Source organism: Centruroides sculpturatus, unplaced genomic scaffold, assembly GCF_000671375.1.
Source record: "Centruroides sculpturatus isolate CEXI.00-Female unplaced genomic scaffold, Cexi_2.0 scaffold289, whole genome shotgun sequence".
In the NCBI taxonomy this organism is placed as follows: Eukaryota; Metazoa; Arthropoda; class Arachnida; order Scorpiones; family Buthidae; genus Centruroides; species Centruroides sculpturatus.
In genome coordinates this window covers 224,964-246,324 of record NW_019384529.1, presented here as the reverse complement: position 1 = coordinate 246,324, position 21,361 = coordinate 224,964, and the positions used below count along the sequence as shown (strand labels likewise).

At 28.0% G+C, this 21,361-nt stretch overlaps 5 protein-coding genes across 5 annotated transcripts in view; 2 read left to right on the top strand and 3 right to left on the bottom strand.

Annotated features, from left to right (window-relative positions):
- Positions 1 to 2,018, bottom strand: part of LOC111622972 (hemicentin-1-like) — a 69,507-nt gene extending 67,489 nt beyond the window's left edge. The window contains exon 1 of the mRNA XM_023365443.1: positions 1,877 to 2,018. The gene's annotated coding sequence lies outside the window, so the exon portion shown is untranslated. The remainder of the gene's footprint in view (positions 1 to 1,876) is intronic.
- LOC111622973 (cytochrome P450 3A19-like) lies at positions 1,776 to 8,996 on the top strand. Its single transcript, XM_023365447.1, has 9 exons — positions 1,776 to 2,007; positions 2,105 to 2,247; positions 2,343 to 2,463; positions 3,159 to 3,237; positions 3,952 to 4,060; positions 4,184 to 4,272; positions 6,939 to 7,079; positions 8,544 to 8,700; positions 8,778 to 8,996. The coding sequence occupies exons 1-9, from the start codon at positions 1,782 to 1,784 to the stop codon at positions 8,850 to 8,852; spliced, it is 1,140 nt and encodes a 379-aa protein (XP_023221215.1). The 5' UTR covers positions 1,776 to 1,781; the 3' UTR covers positions 8,853 to 8,996.
- Positions 8,997 to 9,024: 28 nt separating this feature from the next.
- LOC111622986 (6-phosphogluconolactonase-like) lies at positions 9,025 to 12,805 on the bottom strand. The gene is made up of 3 exons (XM_023365466.1): positions 12,680 to 12,805; positions 9,904 to 10,044; positions 9,025 to 9,312 (listed from the first exon to the last, which is right to left on the bottom strand). Exons 1-3 carry the CDS (start codon positions 12,803 to 12,805, stop codon positions 9,193 to 9,195), a joined length of 387 nt encoding a protein of 128 aa, XP_023221234.1. The 3' UTR covers positions 9,025 to 9,192.
- Positions 12,806 to 13,527: 722 nt separating this feature from the next.
- LOC111622985 (cytochrome P450 3A19-like) lies at positions 13,528 to 15,592 on the top strand (the record flags this gene model as incomplete). Its single annotated transcript, XM_023365465.1, has 3 exons — positions 13,528 to 13,673; positions 15,138 to 15,294; positions 15,372 to 15,592. Coding segments are annotated over 3 exons (378 nt in total), but the record flags the coding sequence as incomplete, so codon positions are not given.
- A 26-nt stretch (positions 15,593 to 15,618) lies between these two features.
- The window catches only part of LOC111622971 (6-phosphogluconolactonase-like), a 12,442-nt gene continuing 6,699 nt past the window's right edge, over positions 15,619 to 21,361 (bottom strand). Inside the window, exons 4-5 of the mRNA XM_023365440.1 lie at positions 18,622 to 18,762; positions 15,619 to 15,906 (exon numbers count right to left, since the gene is read on the bottom strand). Of these exons, the coding sequence (XP_023221208.1) occupies positions 15,787 to 15,906; positions 18,622 to 18,762 (261 nt within the window). The 3' untranslated portion in view covers positions 15,619 to 15,786. The remainder of the gene's footprint in view (positions 15,907 to 18,621; positions 18,763 to 21,361) is intronic.

The window sequence follows — 21,361 nt, the reverse complement described above, 5'->3', positions numbered from 1 at the left end:
CTTATCAATACCTTTTATGCTATCTGCTGCTATGCCATACCAGCACATTCCAGCAGAAAAATAGTCCTGGATATTATTTATTTACAGGATGTCCAGAAAGGATGAGTGCAGTTTAAAAGTAAAATAAATTAAAAATAAAAAATGTTCAAAGAAAGTTTTGTTTTTATTTTCAATCTATGGTTATTGGAAGATTATTTACTAACAATTATGTTATCTAAATGGCATCCATTACACTCCTGACACTCTTCTAATCTTGAACGAAGATTTCTCAGTACATGTTGACACAAAGCCTGAGATACCGATACTATTTCTGCTGTGATATTCTGCTTTAACTGAGTTAATGTCTTTGACTTATTTTTGTACACCCTCTCTTTAAGAAGTCCCTGTAAGAAATAGCCCAGAGGACTCAGGTCTGAACTGCGTAGTGGCCAGTTAACATCACCTCTTCGTGAAATCAGCTTATTGGGAAATAACTCCTTTACAGCTTCAATTGATTCATTTGATGTGTGTCAAGTGGCACCATCATGTTGAAACCATGAATCAATTGAAGTCATAAAGGAATTATTCCCCAAAAAGCTGATTTTACAAAGAGATAATGTTAACTGGCCACCACACAGTCCAGACCTGAATCCTCTGATTTCTTATGGGGACTTCTTAAAGAGAGAGTGTACAAAAATAAGCTGAGGACATTAACTCAATTAAAGCAGAATATCACAGCAGAAATGTCATCGGTATCTCGGGCTTTGTGTCAATGTGTACTGAGAAATCTTCACTCAAGATTAGAAGAGTGCCAGGAGTGTAACAGACGCCATTTAGATAACATAATTTTTAGTAAATGCTTTTCCAATAACCGTAGATTGAAAATAAAAACAAAACTTTCTTTGAACATATTTTTATTTTTAATTTATTTTACTTTTAAATTGCACTCAACCTTTTTGGACACCCTGTAGTTATAATAATAGTTTATTATATTTTTTATTTTAGCTATTAAAAGTATTCTTTTTACCACATAACAGCATTATATTTTATCAGATTTAAACTTTTAAGATTGTTTCATACAGATTACCATTAATCTTTTAAAGGATCCCAATATTCTTAGAACAGAATGTAAATAGTGAAGATATACTAATTAGGTATTAAAACTTAAATTTATATTCCCTTTAAAACAGTATATATATTTTGTTTATATATATATAATATATATACAGAGTGTTTCAATAAAGATAGCTAAACTTTAAGGAAAAACACACCATAAACAAACATTTCTCATTATAGAATAGTTGACTGTGACGTGTTGAGGCACAAACACAGAACATGAAAAAAAAATCTTTAATCTCTACCATAATCAGCATTCTCACAATCTTTAAATGATCTACATTATGGCTGTAACTGAGGAAAAATATTGTCTTGCACAGTTTCCAGTGTAAGCACTCAAATATTTTCTGATCAGGAGCTGACCAATGAGAAAACACTTCATTCATTGCACTTCCATGGCATTACCATTGGCAGCTCTGCACATGAAATGCATATTGACCTTCTCAGCATTGGAATAACAATCCATTTCTTCAGATGTTAAATCTGCAAATGTGTACAAAAAACATGCTTTTATATGCTTGCTAGAAAGTGCTTCCTACTGCCTTTGCTGTTTCAATTTGACCATGTATTCTATGATGAGAAATGCTTGTTTTGGTGTACTTCTCCAACACTTAAAATTTTACCCATCTTTTTTTAAACATCCTGTATATAAAATATAAAAAAATCAAATGNAGATGATGCCATTAATGAGTGAAGCCATTGAAACTTTATTTAATAATATAAAGATAAATGCAGAAAAAAATAAAACATTTGATATTTATAATATGTATGCAAGGCTCACCATGGATGTTATAGGGAGAACAGCTTTCGGAATAAGAACAGATGTCCAAAAAAATCAAAATGATCTCTTTTTCTTGAATTGTAAAGCCATGTTTCAAAATCCTCTAGATTTGTTTAGCATACGTATAAAAAGTAAGCATACTTTTATTGATTTATTCATTATTTTACATATTTTATAATTAACATATTAAACATATAAATGATCTTTTATATAAAAATATAATTATAGTATGTTTTCCTGAATTGATGATCTTTGCTGATACAATTACTGTCATACAAGATATGATAAATATGATAAGAGAAAAACCATCAGGCAGAGGTCTTCTTTCTATGGTTTCTGAAGTCATTAAAATAAGAAGAAAAGATGCTACAGTAAAAACAATTTTGTTTCTAAAGTTAAATTTTATTGAAAAAAAAAAATCAATAAAATTTAATGATTTATAATATTAAAAGAAATTTACTTTCAGACAAAACGGCAAGATTTGTTACAACTCATGATTGATGCTAATATGTCTGTTCAGGATATGAAATCTATTAAAAATGATAATTTAATGATTTCTGAAGACTCTGAGTCTGATGCAATTTCAAGTAAGTTTTATAGAAGTCAAAAAATTAATTAATTGAATATTTATGATATATGACATGGGATCAACTTACTTTAACCAAATAACCGGAGTGCTTATGTTTAATAAGCAGTTATCCAACATAAGCACTCTGGTTATTTGGTTAACGTAAGTGGATCCCATGTCATATATTCAACCTGTTGTGTGGTGAAGTTAAGTATTTATGATATTCAGATGATTGAGGCAGCTAATGCCACTGGGGAAAAGGTTTGAACGTAGGTTGGATCCTCAAATTATTCATGAGTAGTCTGGCTCAGATATATCAAGCCCTATCTCTCAGCATTTGATTTCTTTACTTTTGTGAACCTAGCTGAATTATATTGAGTATGATAAAAGATTCTACTATTACTCATATAAGGATGATGGTTAGATGACTGAGACAGTTAAGACTGCTCTGGGGATTTGGGATTGAATCTACTGCTCTGGGGATTTGGGATTGAATCTAGGTGAGCAAAGAACTCCAGGAAGTTTTCATGACCATTTTGTCCTGGCTACTTCAGGCCTCATTCCTCATTCCTTTCTGTCCCAATTGGGAATGGCTAAACCCATGATGGATGTTAAAAAAAAAAGCCCTTACAGTGTCACAGGGTAGAAAGAGTCAAAAAAGAAAAAAAATCCCCTATAAGAGTAAAAAAGTTAGTAATTATTCAAAATTTTCAGGTTCAACATCCAAGGGACTGAAACGATATATGACTGATGAAGAAATTAAAGCAAATGCAATAATATTCCTTTTAGCAGGGTAAAGATAAAGTTAAAATATTTTATCTAGTATAAAAACAAAACATAAAATTTGACTTGTAGACTTAGTGATATAATAAATTGTCTGAGATTGTTACTGCCCTATTATACTTGTATATATTACAAAAAAAAAAAAACCTTGGACTTATATTTACAGTCGACCCCCCATAACACTGTTGATAATTCTGTTTTATATGAATTCCATGTTGTACGAGTCACTTAGATTTTAAAATACGTGAGCCGTTCACAGTCCGGCACACGTATTTGTAAAATCTAAGTGATTCATACAACATGGAATTCATATAAAACGGAATTATCAACAGTATTATAGGGGGTCGACTGTACTATAAATTCTCAAGATATATCATTTGAAACTCCTTTCCAGTGTCACCAAGTTTACTCTTTGCAAGTAAACTTTTTGTTTGATAAACCTCAGGGTTGTTGAGTGCTTGTATGGGAACTGGACTAGAGCAGGCCCCTTTTGTTACTTTGGTTTTGAACAAATGAAATACACAGAATAACTTATTTCTTTTATTAATAAATGCAGTCTTAAAAATTTTACTTTTTTGTTAGTAAAAATAGCATTAATTTGTAGTGGGTGGGACCACTATGAGCATATTTGCTCTGGGCATAGGGAAAAATCCACAGCTCCCCCTCTCAACAATCCTGATCATCCTGTATATTAATATTTAATAAAAATTGAAGTGCCTTTCAGGTATGAAACAACAAGCACAGCATTAAGTTTTATCACTTATCTTCTTGCTATTCATCAAGATGTGCAAGAGAAATTAAGGAATGAAATAAATGAAGTTGTTGAAGACGAGGTTAGTTGTAATAAAGAAATATATATAAACTGTTAAGTATTAATACATCTGTTTTACATTGCCTATAAATATATAATTTAAGTAAATATATTATTTATTTTTAAAAATTTTAATAAATTTCAGACTAAACTGGATTATAATGCTATTTCTAAGATGAAATTTTTAGATCAAGTAATTTCAGAATCACTTAGACTATACAGTCCTTCACTTACGTAAGTTTATTATATGAACTTGTTAATAAAATAAACGTTTATTTTTTTTCCTTGAATAGTTTCAAGGAATAATATGAATATATACTAGTCCCATAACCAGAAATAATTATTGGGGAGCTAGAGGGATGAACTTATAAAATTGTGATTTGTATTTCTCCTAGCCAGCACTAGAACTATTAGCTACAGTTTGTGTAAAAATAAATAACAGTAACCTAAGTTTACATAACGAAACAAATGCATATATCATATAATAAGCTGAGGGAGCTTAGTCACCTCACAGCCTCCTAGCTACAGATCTTATATTATTATACTATAATACAGTGATGCCCAAATTGGCATAAGTTGTAAATAGGCAAGCTACAAATATATTTTCCATATATACAAAAAGTGTGCCTATTTCTATCATTTTATACAAAAAGTGTGCCTATTTCTATCATTTATAAGTGATGTATCAAATGTTTGTGAGTTGGATTAATGTGTGCTATGAGTCATATTTGGCCTGGAGGCCATAATTTGAGCACCTCTAGTATAATGTATAGTATATATACTATATAATTATATATTCATATTCTTTGGATAAAAAGGCAAATATTTTTATTCAACAAGTATTTTTCCAGTTATTTATGAAAGGTACTTTAAATTTATAGTAGTAACTTTCACTGCCAAAATTTCAGTGAGTAAAGGAATCTCTATATGGATGTCATTGTCATTCTATTTGAACTCAATTTGAACTAATAAAAATTCAAAATAAAAAAAAAAACAATTTTTTTCAATTTATTCTACACTTATCTTATCTATGCAAAGTACTAAATTCAGTTTTAGATATTTGATAATCCTACTGAACAAAAATGATTTANCAAGTGCCATCATTAAGTAGAGCAAAAAGACACCCTTAATTATCTAATTTGAATTAAGAGATGACAAAAAAAAGGAACAAAATATTATGTTGAAAAACCAAAATTGCAAGCTTTAACAGTCCAAGTGTTAATGCTTGTGATATATATTTTATGTATTTAGTGTTGCATGATTAAATCTTGACACATTCTTACTACAGACTTGAGGAGTTTCAAATCTTATCCCTCATTTGTATTGTCAGTCTACTTCTTGAACAAACTATTTTGTTTACTCTGTATATATAAGCTATAAAAACAATGATTTATTTTAATTAAAAAATTTCAGTTGTAATAACATTTTTCCATTTGAATTTTCTGCAAAAATTAGATTTTCTTCAGAAAACAAATCTAAAATTCAACCAATGTCATATCAACCATTTGGTTCTGGACCAAGAAATTGTATTGGAATGAGATTTGCACAATTAGAAGTAAAAATGGCAATTGCCAGAATCATAAAATCATACAAATTAATTACAGAAGAGAAGGTATTGTATCCTATTAGTCAGGAAGTAATTAATAGGCAAGAATTTAAGTGATTTATTATAATAATTAATCTGCAGTTCTTGTTATTTTAGTTAAAATATTTTAAATAAATAAATACTCCATATAGCGAGATTTAATTTACTTATTTAATCTTTATTATTTACCATAATATTGTCTACTGGTTATGTTTGAATTATTCAAAATAAAAAAGTCAAGACAATTTGCAAATACAAAAATTTTTGTTTTTTGTTTGTTTTTTGAAACCATGTTGTACTATTTGTTGAGTATTAAACACAAGATCGTGTTATTAATCAAACACATGGTCTCTTTTCCATCTTTATTTAATCAATTAAATAAAGATGGAAATTTTTAGTGTTTGTACTCAAAAAATTTTTGTAATATAAAACAAGCAAACTTTCTAGATTTAAAAGACTTACTTCATAGTCTAACAATTCTGTAACAAATTTTACAGGAACTCCATTCTCACTGAAAATATTTTTAGTTTTACTTCTAATTATCACTTTATTCTTGTATGCAAATAGAAGTGATATTTGATAGATCATTTGTTTATTAAATACTAAATACAGTAATATTTCTTTAACTCAAAGAAAGTGAAGCACATGGTAGGTCTCAATGGAATAGTATAGGAATTTAAAATCACCAACATAAATATCTTTAACTTGAATTTTCTCTAAGTCAACGGTTTTCATGGTCACCTGACACTAATTTATATTACTTTCAACTTCCCTGACTCAAATTTTAATATTTTTTCTTGATCCTAATTATTGGATCTCCATGAAATTTTCAAACAGTTGTATTTACTGTCTAACACCCATTTACAGACAACATTCCAGTCCAAAGTGAGAGGACATCTCGCTTTATCTCAATAAGATATATCTGCAAAAGTGTTTGATTCCATTTGTTACATTGAACATTTAGTGGAAAGGATTACACAGGCTGTTTAAAACAAAAAACTATCAAAGATTCTTTGTATAATGCAAGAGAGGTAAAAATACAAATCCATTCAGAGAACAATAGAGTAAAAAATGCTTATTCTAACTCAAATCATCTGTAACTCAGTTTTTTCCTGCATCTAGAAGTTTTGAGTTAAAGAAGTTATACTGTATAAAATTTTATGAAAATTTAAACTTAAAAAACTGCCTAATAGTTTTTGTAAGTTATTGTTGCATTTAATAATAAATTTCAAAATAATTTTAATTTATGCATAATAATGTATATGTTTGTATTATAATCAAATGAAAAATGTTATTATTAAATTTTTAAATTTAGATTCGTTACAAGAACAACAAATAGAGACATAAAATATAAAGATTACTTAATTCCAAAAGGCTTAGGAATTCAAATAGCACTTTGGTCTTTGCATCATAATCCAGAATATTGGCCAGATCCAGAAAAGTTCATGCCAGAGAGGTAATGATAAAAGATGGTTGTTATTATTTATCAAGAATCTAAAAAATATCTACCAAATGATTAAACACAAATTTTTTAGCAAGGAGTAGACTTGAAAATGCTGTGAGTAGGGCTCAACAAGTAGGGTGTGCAAGATATGTGCTGTATGCAAATAGGGTTGCCACCTCAAAACTTAGTCTCACCTGGAGACAATGATTTAAGAAACCAAAAAAACGATATGCATACATACATACATACATACATCCATACATAATCTTTCCTGGGATGTTTCCAGGAAGTGAAGGGTCTGAAGTAGAGTGAATACTAGCTGGCTGTATGTTCTAAATATTTTTCAAAAATTACACTTTTTATTGTGATTTCCGACCCTTCGACTCAATTAAACATATATATAATAAAATCTATTAATTAAAAAAATTAAAAAAACTATTGGATATTGTTTTTGACATCATAAAGTAGCTTTAAATAACTTTACCGAAGTAAAATCCATGCACTAGAACTTTAGAACGATGAATGAAATTTGATTTTAAAAAATCCTATAAAAAACAATTAAGCGTTAATCATGCATCATTAAAGGTTGATTAAAATCGCAATAAAATTTTTTCACATGGGTAAAAATTTTTGAATTAAAAAACATCCAAAAATAAAAAAATAAAATTTTTTTTGATGGTCCAACAGACCATTTGTTATATAATGCTATTTAACCTGCTCAAGTCTGACTCTAACTATATACTATAACTTACCATTAATCATCAACCAACACGAACACTGTTTATCAAACTGTCACCTATGTAGCCTATATCATGTACTCTTTCCTGTGACTGTTTTGTCAAGAGCTGTCTATTGAGAGTGACAACTACATAACACGCAGCAGCACTGTGCCTGCGCCAGTTATAGATGTTATGTCTTTAAGCCAACAACCAGCACACTAGTAATTTGGTACACGGGGAAAGAAATATACACGACGGTTTTCATATAATTTTGTACATATTCATTTCAACTTGCACAACCCGGAGAAATATTAATTAACCCTGGAGCCCAGAGATAACTCACTGAATCCTGGAGTCTCCGGGTCAAACCCAGATAGATGGCAACCCTATATGCAAGTGCCATCATTAAGTAGAGCAAAAAGACACCCTTAATTATCTGATTTGAATTAAGAGATGACAAAAAAAAGGAACAAAATATTATGTTGAAAAACCAAAATTGCAAGCTTTAACAGTCCAAGTGTTAATGCTTGTGATATATATTTTATGTATTTAGTGTTGCATGATTAAATCTTGACACATTCTTACTACAGACTTGAGGAGTTTCAAATCTTATCCCTCATTTGTATTGTCAGTCTACTTCTTGAACAAACTATTTTGTTTACTCTGTATATATAAGCTATAAAAACAATGATTTATTTTAATTAAAAAATTTCAGTTGTAATAACATTTTTCCATTTGAATTTTCTGCAAAAATTAGATTTTCTTCAGAAAACAAATCTAAAATTCAACCAATGTCATATCAACCATTTGGTTCTGGACCAAGAAATTGTATTGGAATGAGATTTGCACAATTAGAAGTAAAAATGGCAATTGCCAGAATCATAAAATCATACAAATTAATTACAGAAGAGAAGGTATTGTATAAAATATGAATATTTTTATTAAATAAATATCTGGCTAATGATAATTTACAATTTATGTTTTGTTTCAGGAATTAAAAATAGCATATTCATTTGTGACATCTCATCCTAAGCATGGAGTTAAAATCAAAGCTGTACCTGTCTAAATTGTTTCCAATAGTATACAAAAAAGCAACATTGCTAACAATTGCTGTAAAGATAATTTTTTAAAAATTATTGATAATATATGTAACTATTGTGTAATTGTCAAAAATATTTAATAAATATCAAATCATTAATTAATAAAGCATTTTTATTAAAAAAACAAAATCCAAATATACAAAACTTTTACTTACAGCTTCTTAAAAATAAATTTATATTCATTTATTGTATAAAAACCAGTTCTGCATATCGTAACTTAACATTTTTCAAGTAATAAAAACAATGATATAGAATCTTTTTATATACTGACTTATTTCTTTGATTTTAAAGTATTTCCAATAATTATTATTCTGTCTTATTGATTTCACTGGCAGCTGCATTGTCCATCAACCAATACAACTGGCCATGAGATGGAGAAATTCTAGCAGCTGGGAGAGGATTAGAAGAATCTTCTCTAAATATTTCCTAAAATAAAAATAAAAAAATTGTATATTTAAGATAATATTAAAATATTTAATGAAATATATTTAGTGTTCTTTTTCTAAAAATTTGTTACCTGTACTACATACTACTTATCAATACCTTTTATGCTATCTGCTGCTATGCCATACCAGCACATTCCAGCAGAAAAATAGTCCTGGATATTATTTATTTACAGGATGTCCAGAAAGGATGAGTGCAGTTTAAAAGTAAAATAAATTAAAAATAAAAAATGTTCAAAGAAAGTTTTGTTTTTATTTTCAATCTATGGTTATTGGAAGATTATTTACTAACAATTATGTTATCTAAATGGCATCCATTACACTCCTGACACTCTTCTAATCTTGAACAAAGATTTCTCAGTACATGTTGACACAAAGCCTGAGATACCGATACTATTTCTGCTGTGATATTCTGCTTTAATTGAGTTAATGTCTTTGACTTATTTTTGTACACCCTCTCTTTAAGAAGTCCCTGTAAGAAATAGCCCAGAGGACTCAGGTCTGAACNATATACATTTAAAAAATGTTTATAAAAATGCATTTAAACAATCAGCTAATATCAAGACTTAGATACCTTTATAATTTTTGCTTTACTTCCACCTAATGCAATAAAAATTACATTGTGAGCATTGTTTATCACAGGAAATGTCAAAGTTATGCGACAAGGTGGGAATTTTGGAGAGTCTGCTATGCTGGCCACCCACAATTTATTTTCCTACAATGATGATAAAAACATTTTTAAAATTTTTATAATAATAAATAAATATTTATAAAAACAAATGCAAGATTCTTAATATAACAAAAATAGCTTGATATAAGAGAAACAAGACATTAACATAAACTGAAGCATTGGTTGAGATTTTTTTTTTACTTTATAAATAAATATTTGTAAAACAAATTTTTTGTAATTTGAAATATATAAGTATAATTATAAAATAAACATGTAACCATTTATTATGCAGTAAATATTTATTAATCTAATGTTTTGGTCTTCTAAAGCAACTTTCTTTGAGAGATCTTTTCCAATTGTAGAATTCATATAACAAAGCTCCCAATTAATCTATAATGATTTACAATATTTTGTTTTTAGAATAAGGTAAATTTTTAAAATGTCCAAAAGTACTGGAGTAAAGTTTGTAAACTATAATTTCTTTTAAAAAAATGACTGACGAATTAACTCATTCAAAACTACATAGAAAAGACTAAAGTGTCTTGATTTTCAACATGACAAAAATCAAAACATTTTAGTCTTTTCTATGTATTTTTTAATGAGTTAATTCGTCAGCCATTTTTTTGAAAAAATTATTTTATTATTTTTAAATTGTTTGGCTTGTCACCTGTGAACTTTTTATACTGTTTTGCGTGTTTTTGCAGGAGCATAGCCTCTAATAAAAGGTCATCTCAGCATTGGAAGACTGTTGTTCCTGGTGATTTGACAGAACAAAAATCATGGCATTTTAGTCTTTTCTACATATTTTTTAATTTGTAAAGTATAATTTAGTTTTTCTGCCTGGTTTATACCATAATATATGCATTGTGTTTTTATATATTTTATTTTTTTTGTCAGTTTCATTCAATATGTAAAAAAATCCAACACATGCATTTTTAAATAAATGGCAGCTTTGCTCTTTTTAAATTGTAAAATTCATATCTTCCCTGAAGAAATTTGATTAAGAAAACCATAAACGTTATATTAATAAATGTTTACTGTATAGTAAATGGCTATGTATTTGTTGTTAATATATAAAATAATAATTGAATATTATTTTTATTTGAGTTAAAATGAATAAACACAACACAAGTTTCCTGATACTCTTGGACCTCTTTAAGTCCATCTTCAAAGGATAAAAGTCAAAATCATGAATCAGGTTATGTTTATTATGTTTGTTGATTTTTTAGCCTCTGAAGATTTATTGGAATAAAAATTGAAAAATAAACACCAAGTTCCCTAGTACTTGGTGTTTATTTTTCCTGAAGTATTAGGGAACTTGGTGTTTATTTTTCAATTTTAATTCCAATAAAGCAATTCTTTTGTATTTTATTAGAACTTTTAGAATTTTGCTGTGTAGTCTATTAATAATTATTTAATAATTATGAAATGTTTATTAAATATTTAAATAGAAAAAAATTTACAAAAAATTCAAATAAAATTAGAAAAATTGATTCTAGAAGAATAAATCAATTTTTCTGCTTTAATTTGATTTTCTTTTTAAAAATACATTGATTTTACTTTTAAAAAGAAAATCATATGTATAATTTCCAAAATAATTATTATTATGTTGGGTTTAGTGACTTATACTCTGTTGACACCGGTTGCTGTGTACTATGCTGGATAAGAGTCAAGTCACAGCAAACAAAACAAGACAGAAGTTAAATAAGTGTGTCAGTGTGTGTGTCTGTATTCTGGAATTTCCTAACAATATGACATGTATTCCATATAGTGGCCTTCTGTAGTGTGATGTATGTGTTTCTATTCAATTATAATGTTCTCAGGCTTTTGTGTAGTGTGTGTGATAGACCTGTAGAGAAAAGAATGACAGGTACAATAAGAACCCTATGCATCCTCCACAGATGCCTTATTTCCTAGGCGAGTTCTGTGTACTTGCTGATTTTTTTCAGTGCATGCATTTTGTGCATTGTGAGTGTTTGGAATGGATGTGGCTATAATGTATGTGATTTTATTATATTGCTTTAACTGTGTCTTGCATTTAACTGTGTTCTGAGAATAGCATTTAACCTACTTTGATATTCTTTAATTAATCTTTGTTTTATTTGTGTATGTTCTGTTAGTTTGGTCTGTTGGAANAATGAAAAAATATAATAATTTAAATATTTCTGCTTTTAAATATCAAATTTCATTTTATTATATTACCAAGTTATTAATTTATTACTACTATATTCATATTATTTATTATAATTTTTATCCTATTAGTCAGGAAGTAATTAATAGGCAAGAATTTAAGTGATTTATTATAATAATTAATCTGCAGTTCTTGTTATTTTAGTTAAAATATTTTAAATAAATAAATACTCCATATAGCGAGATTTAATTTACTTATTTAATCTTTATTATTTACCATAATATTGTCTACTGGTTATGTTTGAATTATTCAAAATAAAAAAGTCAAGACAATTTGCAAATACAAAAATTTTTGTTTTTTGTTTGTTTTTTGAAACCATGTTGTACTATTTGTTGAGTATTAAATGCAAGATCGTGTTATTAATCAAACACATGGTCTCTTTTCCATCTTTATTTAATCAATTAAATAAAGATGGAAATTTTTAGTGTTTGTACTCAAAAAATTTTTGTAATATAAAACAAGCAAACTTTCTAGATTTAAAAGACTTACTTCATAGTCTAACAATTCTGTAACAAATTTTACAGGAACTCCATTCTCACTGAAAATATTTTTAGTTTTACTTCTAATTATCACTTTATTCTTGTATGCAAATAGAAGTGATATTTGATAGATCATTTGTTTATTAAATACTAAATACAGTAATATTTCTTTAACTCAAAGAAAGTGAAGCACATGGTAGGTCTCAATGGAATAGTATAGGAATTTAAAATCACCAACATAAATATCTTTAACTTGAATTTTCTCTAAGTCAACGGTTTTCATGGTCACCTGACACTAATTTATATTACTTTCAACTTCCCTGACTCAAATTTTAATATTTTTTCTTGATCCTAATTATTGGATCTCCATGAAATTTTCAAACAGTTGTATTTACTGTCTAACACCCATTTACAGACAACATTCCAGTCCAAAGTGAGAGGACATCTCGCGTTATCTCAATAAGATATATCTGCAAAAGTGTTTGATTCCATTTGTTACATTGAACATTTAGTGGAAAGGATTACACAGGCTGTTTAAAACAAAAAACTATCAAAGATTCTTTGTATAATGCAAGAGAGGTAAAAATACAAATCCATTCAGAGAACAATAGAGTAAAAAATGCTTATTCTAACTCAAATCATCTGTAACTCAGTTTTTTCCTGCATCTAGAAGTTTTGAGTTAAAGAAGTTATACTGTATAAAATTTTATGAAAATTTAAACTTAAAAAACTGCCTAATAGTTTTTGTAAGTTATTGTTGCATTTAATAATAAATTTCAAAATAATTTTAATTTATGCATAATAATGTATATGTTTGTATTATAAATAAATGAAAAATGTTATTATTAAATTTTTAAATTTAGATTCGTTACAAGAACAACAAATAGAGACATAAAATATAAAGATTACTTAATTCCAAAAGGCTTAGGAATTCAAATAGCACTTTGGTCTTTGCATCATAATCCAGAATATTGGCCAGATCCAGAAAAGTTCATGCCAGAGAGGTAATGATAAAAGATGGTTGTTATTATTTATCAAGAATCTAAAAAATATCTACCAAATGATTAAACACAAATTTTTTAGCAAGGAGTAGACTTGAAAATGCTGTGAGTAGGGCTCAACAAGTAGGGTGTGCAAGATATGTGCTGTATGCAAATAGGGTTGCCACCTCAAAACTTAGTCTCACCTGGAGACAATGATTTAAGAAACCAAAAAAACGATATGCATACATACATACATACATACATCCATACATAATCTTTCCTGGGATGTTTCCAGGAAGTGAAGGGTCTGAAGTAGAGTGAATACTAGCTGGCTGTATGTTCTAAATATTTTTCAAAAATTACACTTTTTATTGTGATTTCCGACCCTTCGACTCAATTAAACATATATATAATAAAATCTATTAATTAAAAAAATTAAAAAAACTATTGGATATTGTTTTTGACATCATAAAGTAGCTTTAAATAACTTTACCGAAGTAAAATCCATGCACTAGAACTTTAGAACGATGAATGAAATTTGATTTTAAAAAATCCTATAAAAAACAATTAAGCGTTAATCATGCATCATTAAAGGTTGATTAAAATCGCAATAAAATTTTTTCACATGGGTAAAAATTTTTGAATTAAAAAACATCCAAAAATAAAAAAATAAAATTTTTTTTGATGGTCCAACAGACCATTTGTTATATAATGCTATTTAACCTGCTCAAGTCTGACTCTAACTATATACTATAACTTACCATTAATCATCAACCAACACGAACACTGTTTATCAAACTGTCACCTATGTAGCCTATATCATGTACTCTTTCCTGTGACTGTTTTGTCAAGAGCTGTCTATTGAGAGTGACAACTACATAACACGCAGCAGCACTGTGCCTGCGCCAGTTATAGATGTTATGTCTTTAAGCCAACAACCAGCACACTAGTAATTTGGTACACGGGGAAAGAAATATACACGACGGTTTTCATATAATTTTGTACATATTCATTTCAACTTGCACAACCCGGAGAAATATTAATTAACCCTGGAGCCCAGAGATAACTCACTGAATCCTGGAGTCTCCGGGTCAAACCCAGATAGATGGCAACCCTATATGCAAGTGCCATCATTAAGTAGAGCAAAAAGACACCCTTAATTATCTGATTTGAATTAAGAGATGACAAAAAAAAGGAACAAAATATTATGTTGAAAAACCAAAATTGCAAGCTTTAACAGTCCAAGTGTTAATGCTTGTGATATATATTTTATGTATTTAGTGTTGCATGATTAAATCTTGACACATTCTTACTACAGACTTGAGGAGTTTCAAATCTTATCCCTCATTTGTATTGTCAGTCTACTTCTTGAACAAACTATTTTGTTTACTCTGTATATATAAGCTATAAAAACAATGATTTATTTTAATTAAAAAATTTCAGTTGTAATAACATTTTTCCATTTGAATTTTCTGCAAAAATTAGATTTTCTTCAGAAAACAAATCTAAAATTCAACCAATGTCATATCAACCATTTGGTTCTGGACCAAGAAATTGTATTGGAATGAGATTTGCACAATTAGAAGTAAAAATGGCAATTGCCAGAATCATAAAATCATACAAATTAATTACAGAAGAGAAGGTATTGTATAAAATATGAATATTTTTATTAAATAAATATCTGGCTAATGATAATTTACAATTTATGTTTTGTTTCAGGAATTAAAAATAGCATATTCATTTGTGACATCTCATCCTAAGCATGGAGTTAAAATCAAAGCTGTACCTGTCTAAATTGTTTCCAATAGTATACAAAAAAGCAACATTGCTAACAATTGCTGTAAAGATAATTTTTTAAAAATTATTGATAATATATGTAACTATTGTGTAATTGTCAAAAATATTTAATAAATATCAAATCATTAATTAATAAAGCATTTTTATTAAAAAAACAAAATCCAAATATACAAAACTTTTACTTACAGCTTCTTAAAAATAAATTTATATTCATTTATTGTATAAAAACCAGTTCTGCATATCGTAACTTAACATTTTTCAAGTAATAAAAACAATGATATAGAATCTTTTTATATACTGACTTATTTCTTTGATTTTAAAGTATTTCCAATAATTATTATTCTGTCTTATTGATTTCACTGGCAGCTGCATTGTCCATCAACCAATACAACTGGCCATGAGATGGAGAAATTCTAGCAGCTGGGAGAGGATTAGAAGAATCTTCTCTAAATATTTCCTAAAATAAAAATAAAAAAATTGTATATTTAAGATAATATTAAAATATTTAATGAAATATATTTAGTGTTCTTTTTCTAAAAATTTGTTACCTGTACTACATACTACTTATCAATACCTTTTATGCTATCTGCTGCTATGCCATACCAGCACATTCCAGCAGAAAAATAGTCCTGGATATTATTTATTTACAGGATGTCCAGAAAGGATGAGTGCAGTTTAAAAGTAAAATAAATTAAAAATAAAAAATGTTCAAAGAAAGTTTTGTTTTTATTTTCAATCTATGGTTATTGGAAGATTATTTACTAACAATTATGTTATCTAAATGGCATCCATTACACTCCTGACACTCTTCTAATCTTGAACAAAGATTTCTCAGTACATGTTGACACAAAGCCTGAGATACCGATACTATTTCTGCTGTGATATTCTGCTTTAATTGAGTTAATGTCTTTGACTTATTTTTGTACACCCTCTCTTTAAGAAGTCCCTGTAAGAAATAGCCCAGAGGACTCAGGTCTGAACTGCGTGGTGGCCAGTTAACATCACCTCTTCGTGAAATCAGCTTATTGGGAAATAACTCCTTTACAGCTTCAATTGATTCATTTGATGTGTGTCAAGTGGCACCATCATGTTGAAACCATGAATCAATTGAAGTCATAAAGGAATTATTCCCCAAAAAGCTGATTTTACAAAGAGATAATGTTAACTGGCCACCACACAGTCCAGACCTGAATCCTCTGATTTCTTATGGGGACTTCTTAAAGAGAGAGTGTACAAAAATAAGCTGAGGACATTAACTCAATTAAAGCAGAATATCACAGCAGAAATGTCATCGGTATCTCGGGCTTTGTGTCAATGTGTACTGAGAAATCTTCACTCAAGATTAGAAGAGTGCCAGGAGTGTAACAGACGCCATTTAGATAACATAATTTTTAGTAAATGCTTTTCCAATAACCGTAGATTGAAAATAAAAACAAAACTTTCTTTGAACATATTTTTATTTTTAATTTATTTTACTTTTAAATTGCACTCAACCTTTTTGGACACCCTGTAGTTATAATAATAGTTTATTATATTTTTTATTTTAGCTATTAAAAGTATTCTTTTTACCACATAACAGCATTATATTTTATCAGATTTAAACTTTTAAGATTGTTTCATACAGATTACCATTAATCTTTTAAAGGATCCCAATATTCTTAGAACAGAATGTAAATAGTGAAGATATACTAATTAGGTATTAAAACTTAAATTTATATTCCCTTTAAAACAGTATATATATTTTGTTTATATATATATAATATATATACAGAGTGTTTCAATAAAGATAGCTAAACTTTAAGGAAAAACACACCATAAACAAACATTTCTCATTATAGAATAGTTGACTGTGACGTGTTGAGGCACAAACACAGAACATGAAAAAAAAATCTTTAATCTCTACCATAATCAGCATTCTCACAATCTTTAAATGATCTACATTATGGCTGTAACTGAGGAAAAATATTGTCTTGCACAGTTTCCAGTGTAAGCACTCAAATATTTTCTGATCAGGAGCTGACCAATGAGAAAACACTTCATTCATTGCACTTCCATGGCATTACCATTGGCAGCTCTGCACATGAAATGCATATTGACCTTCTCAGCATTGGAATAACAATTCATTTCTTCAGATGTTAAATCTGCAAATGTGTACAAAAAACATGCTTTTATATGCTTGCTAGAAAGTGCTTCCTACTGCCTTTGCTGTTTCAATTTGACCATGTATTCTATGATGAGAAATGCTTGTTTTGGTGTACTTCTCCAACACTTAAAATTTTACCCATCTTTTTTTAAACATCCTGTATATAAAATATAAAAAAATCAAATGTTAATTAATTCATTATTTTCTGCTGAGCACACTTTGGGTTGTTTATATAAAAAAATCACTTTGTAATCAAAATATGGGGAGGAAAAATCAATGACAAAAATTATTTTTAGAATTTTAGAACTTCTCAAATTAACAATGTCAAAACACAGTATGTTGATTTTAAAAAGAATTTTTTGCATTAACATTTTGATTTTTTCAAAATTTTCAGCAATTTCATATATCATCATCTTAAAGAACAATCTAATCTGCAAAATTTTCTATTCTTACATATTTTTTATTTTTAATGACTTTGGTTATCTAATGAATGACATATTCATCATTAATCTGTGCTATTAAACTATACAGTATTTGTATGTTTGACTTTAATATATTTTTATTCATAGATACTAACAAAAAGTATCTTATTCTGTTTATTTTATTTAAAAATTAATGAAATAAAATGTCATTATTTAAGACCATAATCACACATATATTGGCATACTTAAATTAACTCAATGTTGTTTTAATGTTATATTTTACATTGTATGCATAAAGAAAAATTAATGATTTATAAAATTATTTAAAAAAACAATTTATTATTAAAAACTTAATTTTGTGATTAACACTTGTCATACATCACAAACACATTTATATAACAGTAAAAATAGCTTTAATTTACATCTTCAGATGCAAATAGATCAAGATTATAATTATAAGCTCAATAATTATAAGACTTGTATAATTTATTGTATAATATAAACAATAATGTTATTAAAATTAATGAAGAAAATGTAAATTATATGCATTTAAAAAATGTTTATAAAAATGCATTTAAACAATCAGCTAATATCAAGACTTAGATACCTTTATAATTTTTGCTTTACTTCCACCTAATGCAATAAAAATTACATTGTGAGCATTGTTTATCACAGGAAATGTCAAAGTTATGCGACAAGGTGGGAATTTTGGAGAGTCTGCTATGCTGGCCACCCACAATTTATTTTCCTACAATGATGATAAAAACATTTTTAAAATTTTTATAATAATAAATAAATATTTATAAAAACAAATGCAAGATTCTTAATATAACAAAAATAGCTTGATATAAGAGAAACAAGACATTAACATAAACTGAAGCATTGGTTGAGATTTTTTTTTTACTTTATAAATAAATATTTGTAAAACAAATTTTTTGTAATTTGAAATATATAAGTATAATTATAAAATAAACATGTAACCATTTATTATGCAGTAAATATTTATTAATCTAATGTTTTGGTCTTCTAAAGCAACTTTCTTTGAGAGATCTTTTCCAATTGTAGAATTCATATAACAAAGCTCCCAATTAATCTATAATGATTTACAATATTTTGTTTTTAGAATAAGGTAAATTTTTAAAATGTCCAAAAGTACTGGAGTAAAGTTTGTAAACTATAATTTCTTTTAAAAAAATGACTGACGAATTAACTCATTCAAAACTACATAGAAAAGACTAAAGTGTCTTGATTTTCAACATGACAAAAATCAAAACATTTTAGTCTTTTCTATGTATTTTTTAATGAGTTAATTCTTCAGCCATTTTTTTGAAAAAATTATTTTATTATTTTTAAATTGTTTGGCTTGTCACCTGTGAACTTTTTATACTGTTTTGCGTGTTTTTGCAGGAGCATAGCCTCTAATAAAAGGTCATCTCAGCATTGGAAGACTGTTGTTCCTGGTGATTTGACAGAACAAAAATCATGGCATTTTAGTCTTTTCTACATATTTTTTAATTTGTAAAGTATAATTTAGTTTTTCTGCCTGGTTTATACCATAATATATGCATTGTGTTTTTATATATTTTATTTTTTTTGTCAGTTTCATTCAATATGTAAAAAAATCCAACACATGCATTTTTAAATAAATGGCAGCTTTGCTCTTTTTAAATTGTAAAATTCATATCTTCCCTGAAGAAATTTGATTAAGAAAACCATAAACGTTATATTAATAAATGTTTACTGTATAGTAAATGGCTATGTATTTGTTGTTAATATATAAAATAATAATTGAATATTATTTTTATTTGAGTTAAAATGAATAAACACAACACAAGTTTCCTGATACTCTTGGACCTCTTTAAGTCCATCTTCAAAGGATAAAAGTCAAAATCATGAATCAGGTTATGTTTATTATGTTTGTTGATTTTTTAGCCTCTGAAGATTTATTGGAATAAAAATTGAAAAATAAACACCAAGTTCCCTAGTACTTGGTGTTTATTTTTCCTGAAGTATTAGGGAACTTGGTGTTTATTTTTCAATTTTAATTCCAATAAAGCAATTCTTTTGTATTTTATTAGAACTTTTAGAATTTTGCTGTGTAGTCTATTAATAATTATTTAATAATTATGAAATGTTTATTAAATATTTAAATAGAAAAAAATTTACAAAAAATTCAAATAAAATTAGAAAAATTGATTCTAGAAGAATAAATCAATTTTTCTGCTTTAATTTGATTTTCTTTTTAAAAATACATTGATTTTACTTTTAAAAAGAAAATCATATGTATAATTTCCAAAATAATTATTATTATGTTGGGTTTAGTGACTTATACTCTGTTGACACCGGTTGCTGTGTACTATGCTGGATAAGAGTCAAGTCACAGCAAACAAAACAAGACAGAAGTTAAATAAGTGTGTCAGTGTGTGTGTCTGTATTCTGGAATTTCCTAACAATATGACATGTATTCCATATAGTGGCCTTCTGTAGTGTGATGTATGTGTTTCTATTCAATTATAATGTTCTCAGGCTTTTGTGTAGTGTGTGTGATAGACCTGTAGAGAAAAGAATGACAGGTACAATAAGAACCCTATGCATCCTCCACAGATGCCTTATTTCCTAGGCGAGTTCTGTGTACTTGCTGATTTTTTTCAGTGCATGCATTTTGTGCATTGTGAGTGTTTGGAATGGATGTGGCTATAATGTATGTGATTTTATTATATTGCTTTAACTGTGTCTTGCATTTAACTGTGTTCTGAGAATAGCATTTAACCTACTTTGATATTCTTTAATTAATCTTTGTTTTATTTGTGTATGTTCTGTTAGTTTGGTCTGTTGGAATCCTAAATACTTGTAGAACTCACCCTCTTCCATGGATTCAATATTATCTCCATTTCCAAGTGCAAAATCTTCTTTCTTCAGGACTCCTTTTTCTGTGTGAAGTGTTTTGCATTTGTCTAGGCCAAACTCCATTTGTATGTCCTTAGTGTATGAATGTGTGATTTGTAGGAGTTGATGAAGTTGTTTTTGTGTGGATGCATAAAGTTTTATGTCGTCCATGTACATGAGATGTGACAGCGTAAACTGTGTTGTTTTTTCATGTCTGATATTGTAGCCATAATACATGTAGTTTAACATGTTGGATAATGGGTTCAGGGCTAGGCAGAACCAGAGAGCACTCAAGGAATCTCCTTGAAAAATTCCTCACCTAATGAATATTTGGTTTGTTGTATGAAAGTGTTATTAATCCTGAGATGTAGTGTTGTTCTCCAGTGCTGCATAGTGTTTTTCGAAGATGCAATGAGTGATGGATGTATTTTGTACATGTGTAGAATATGTAGCAGCCAACT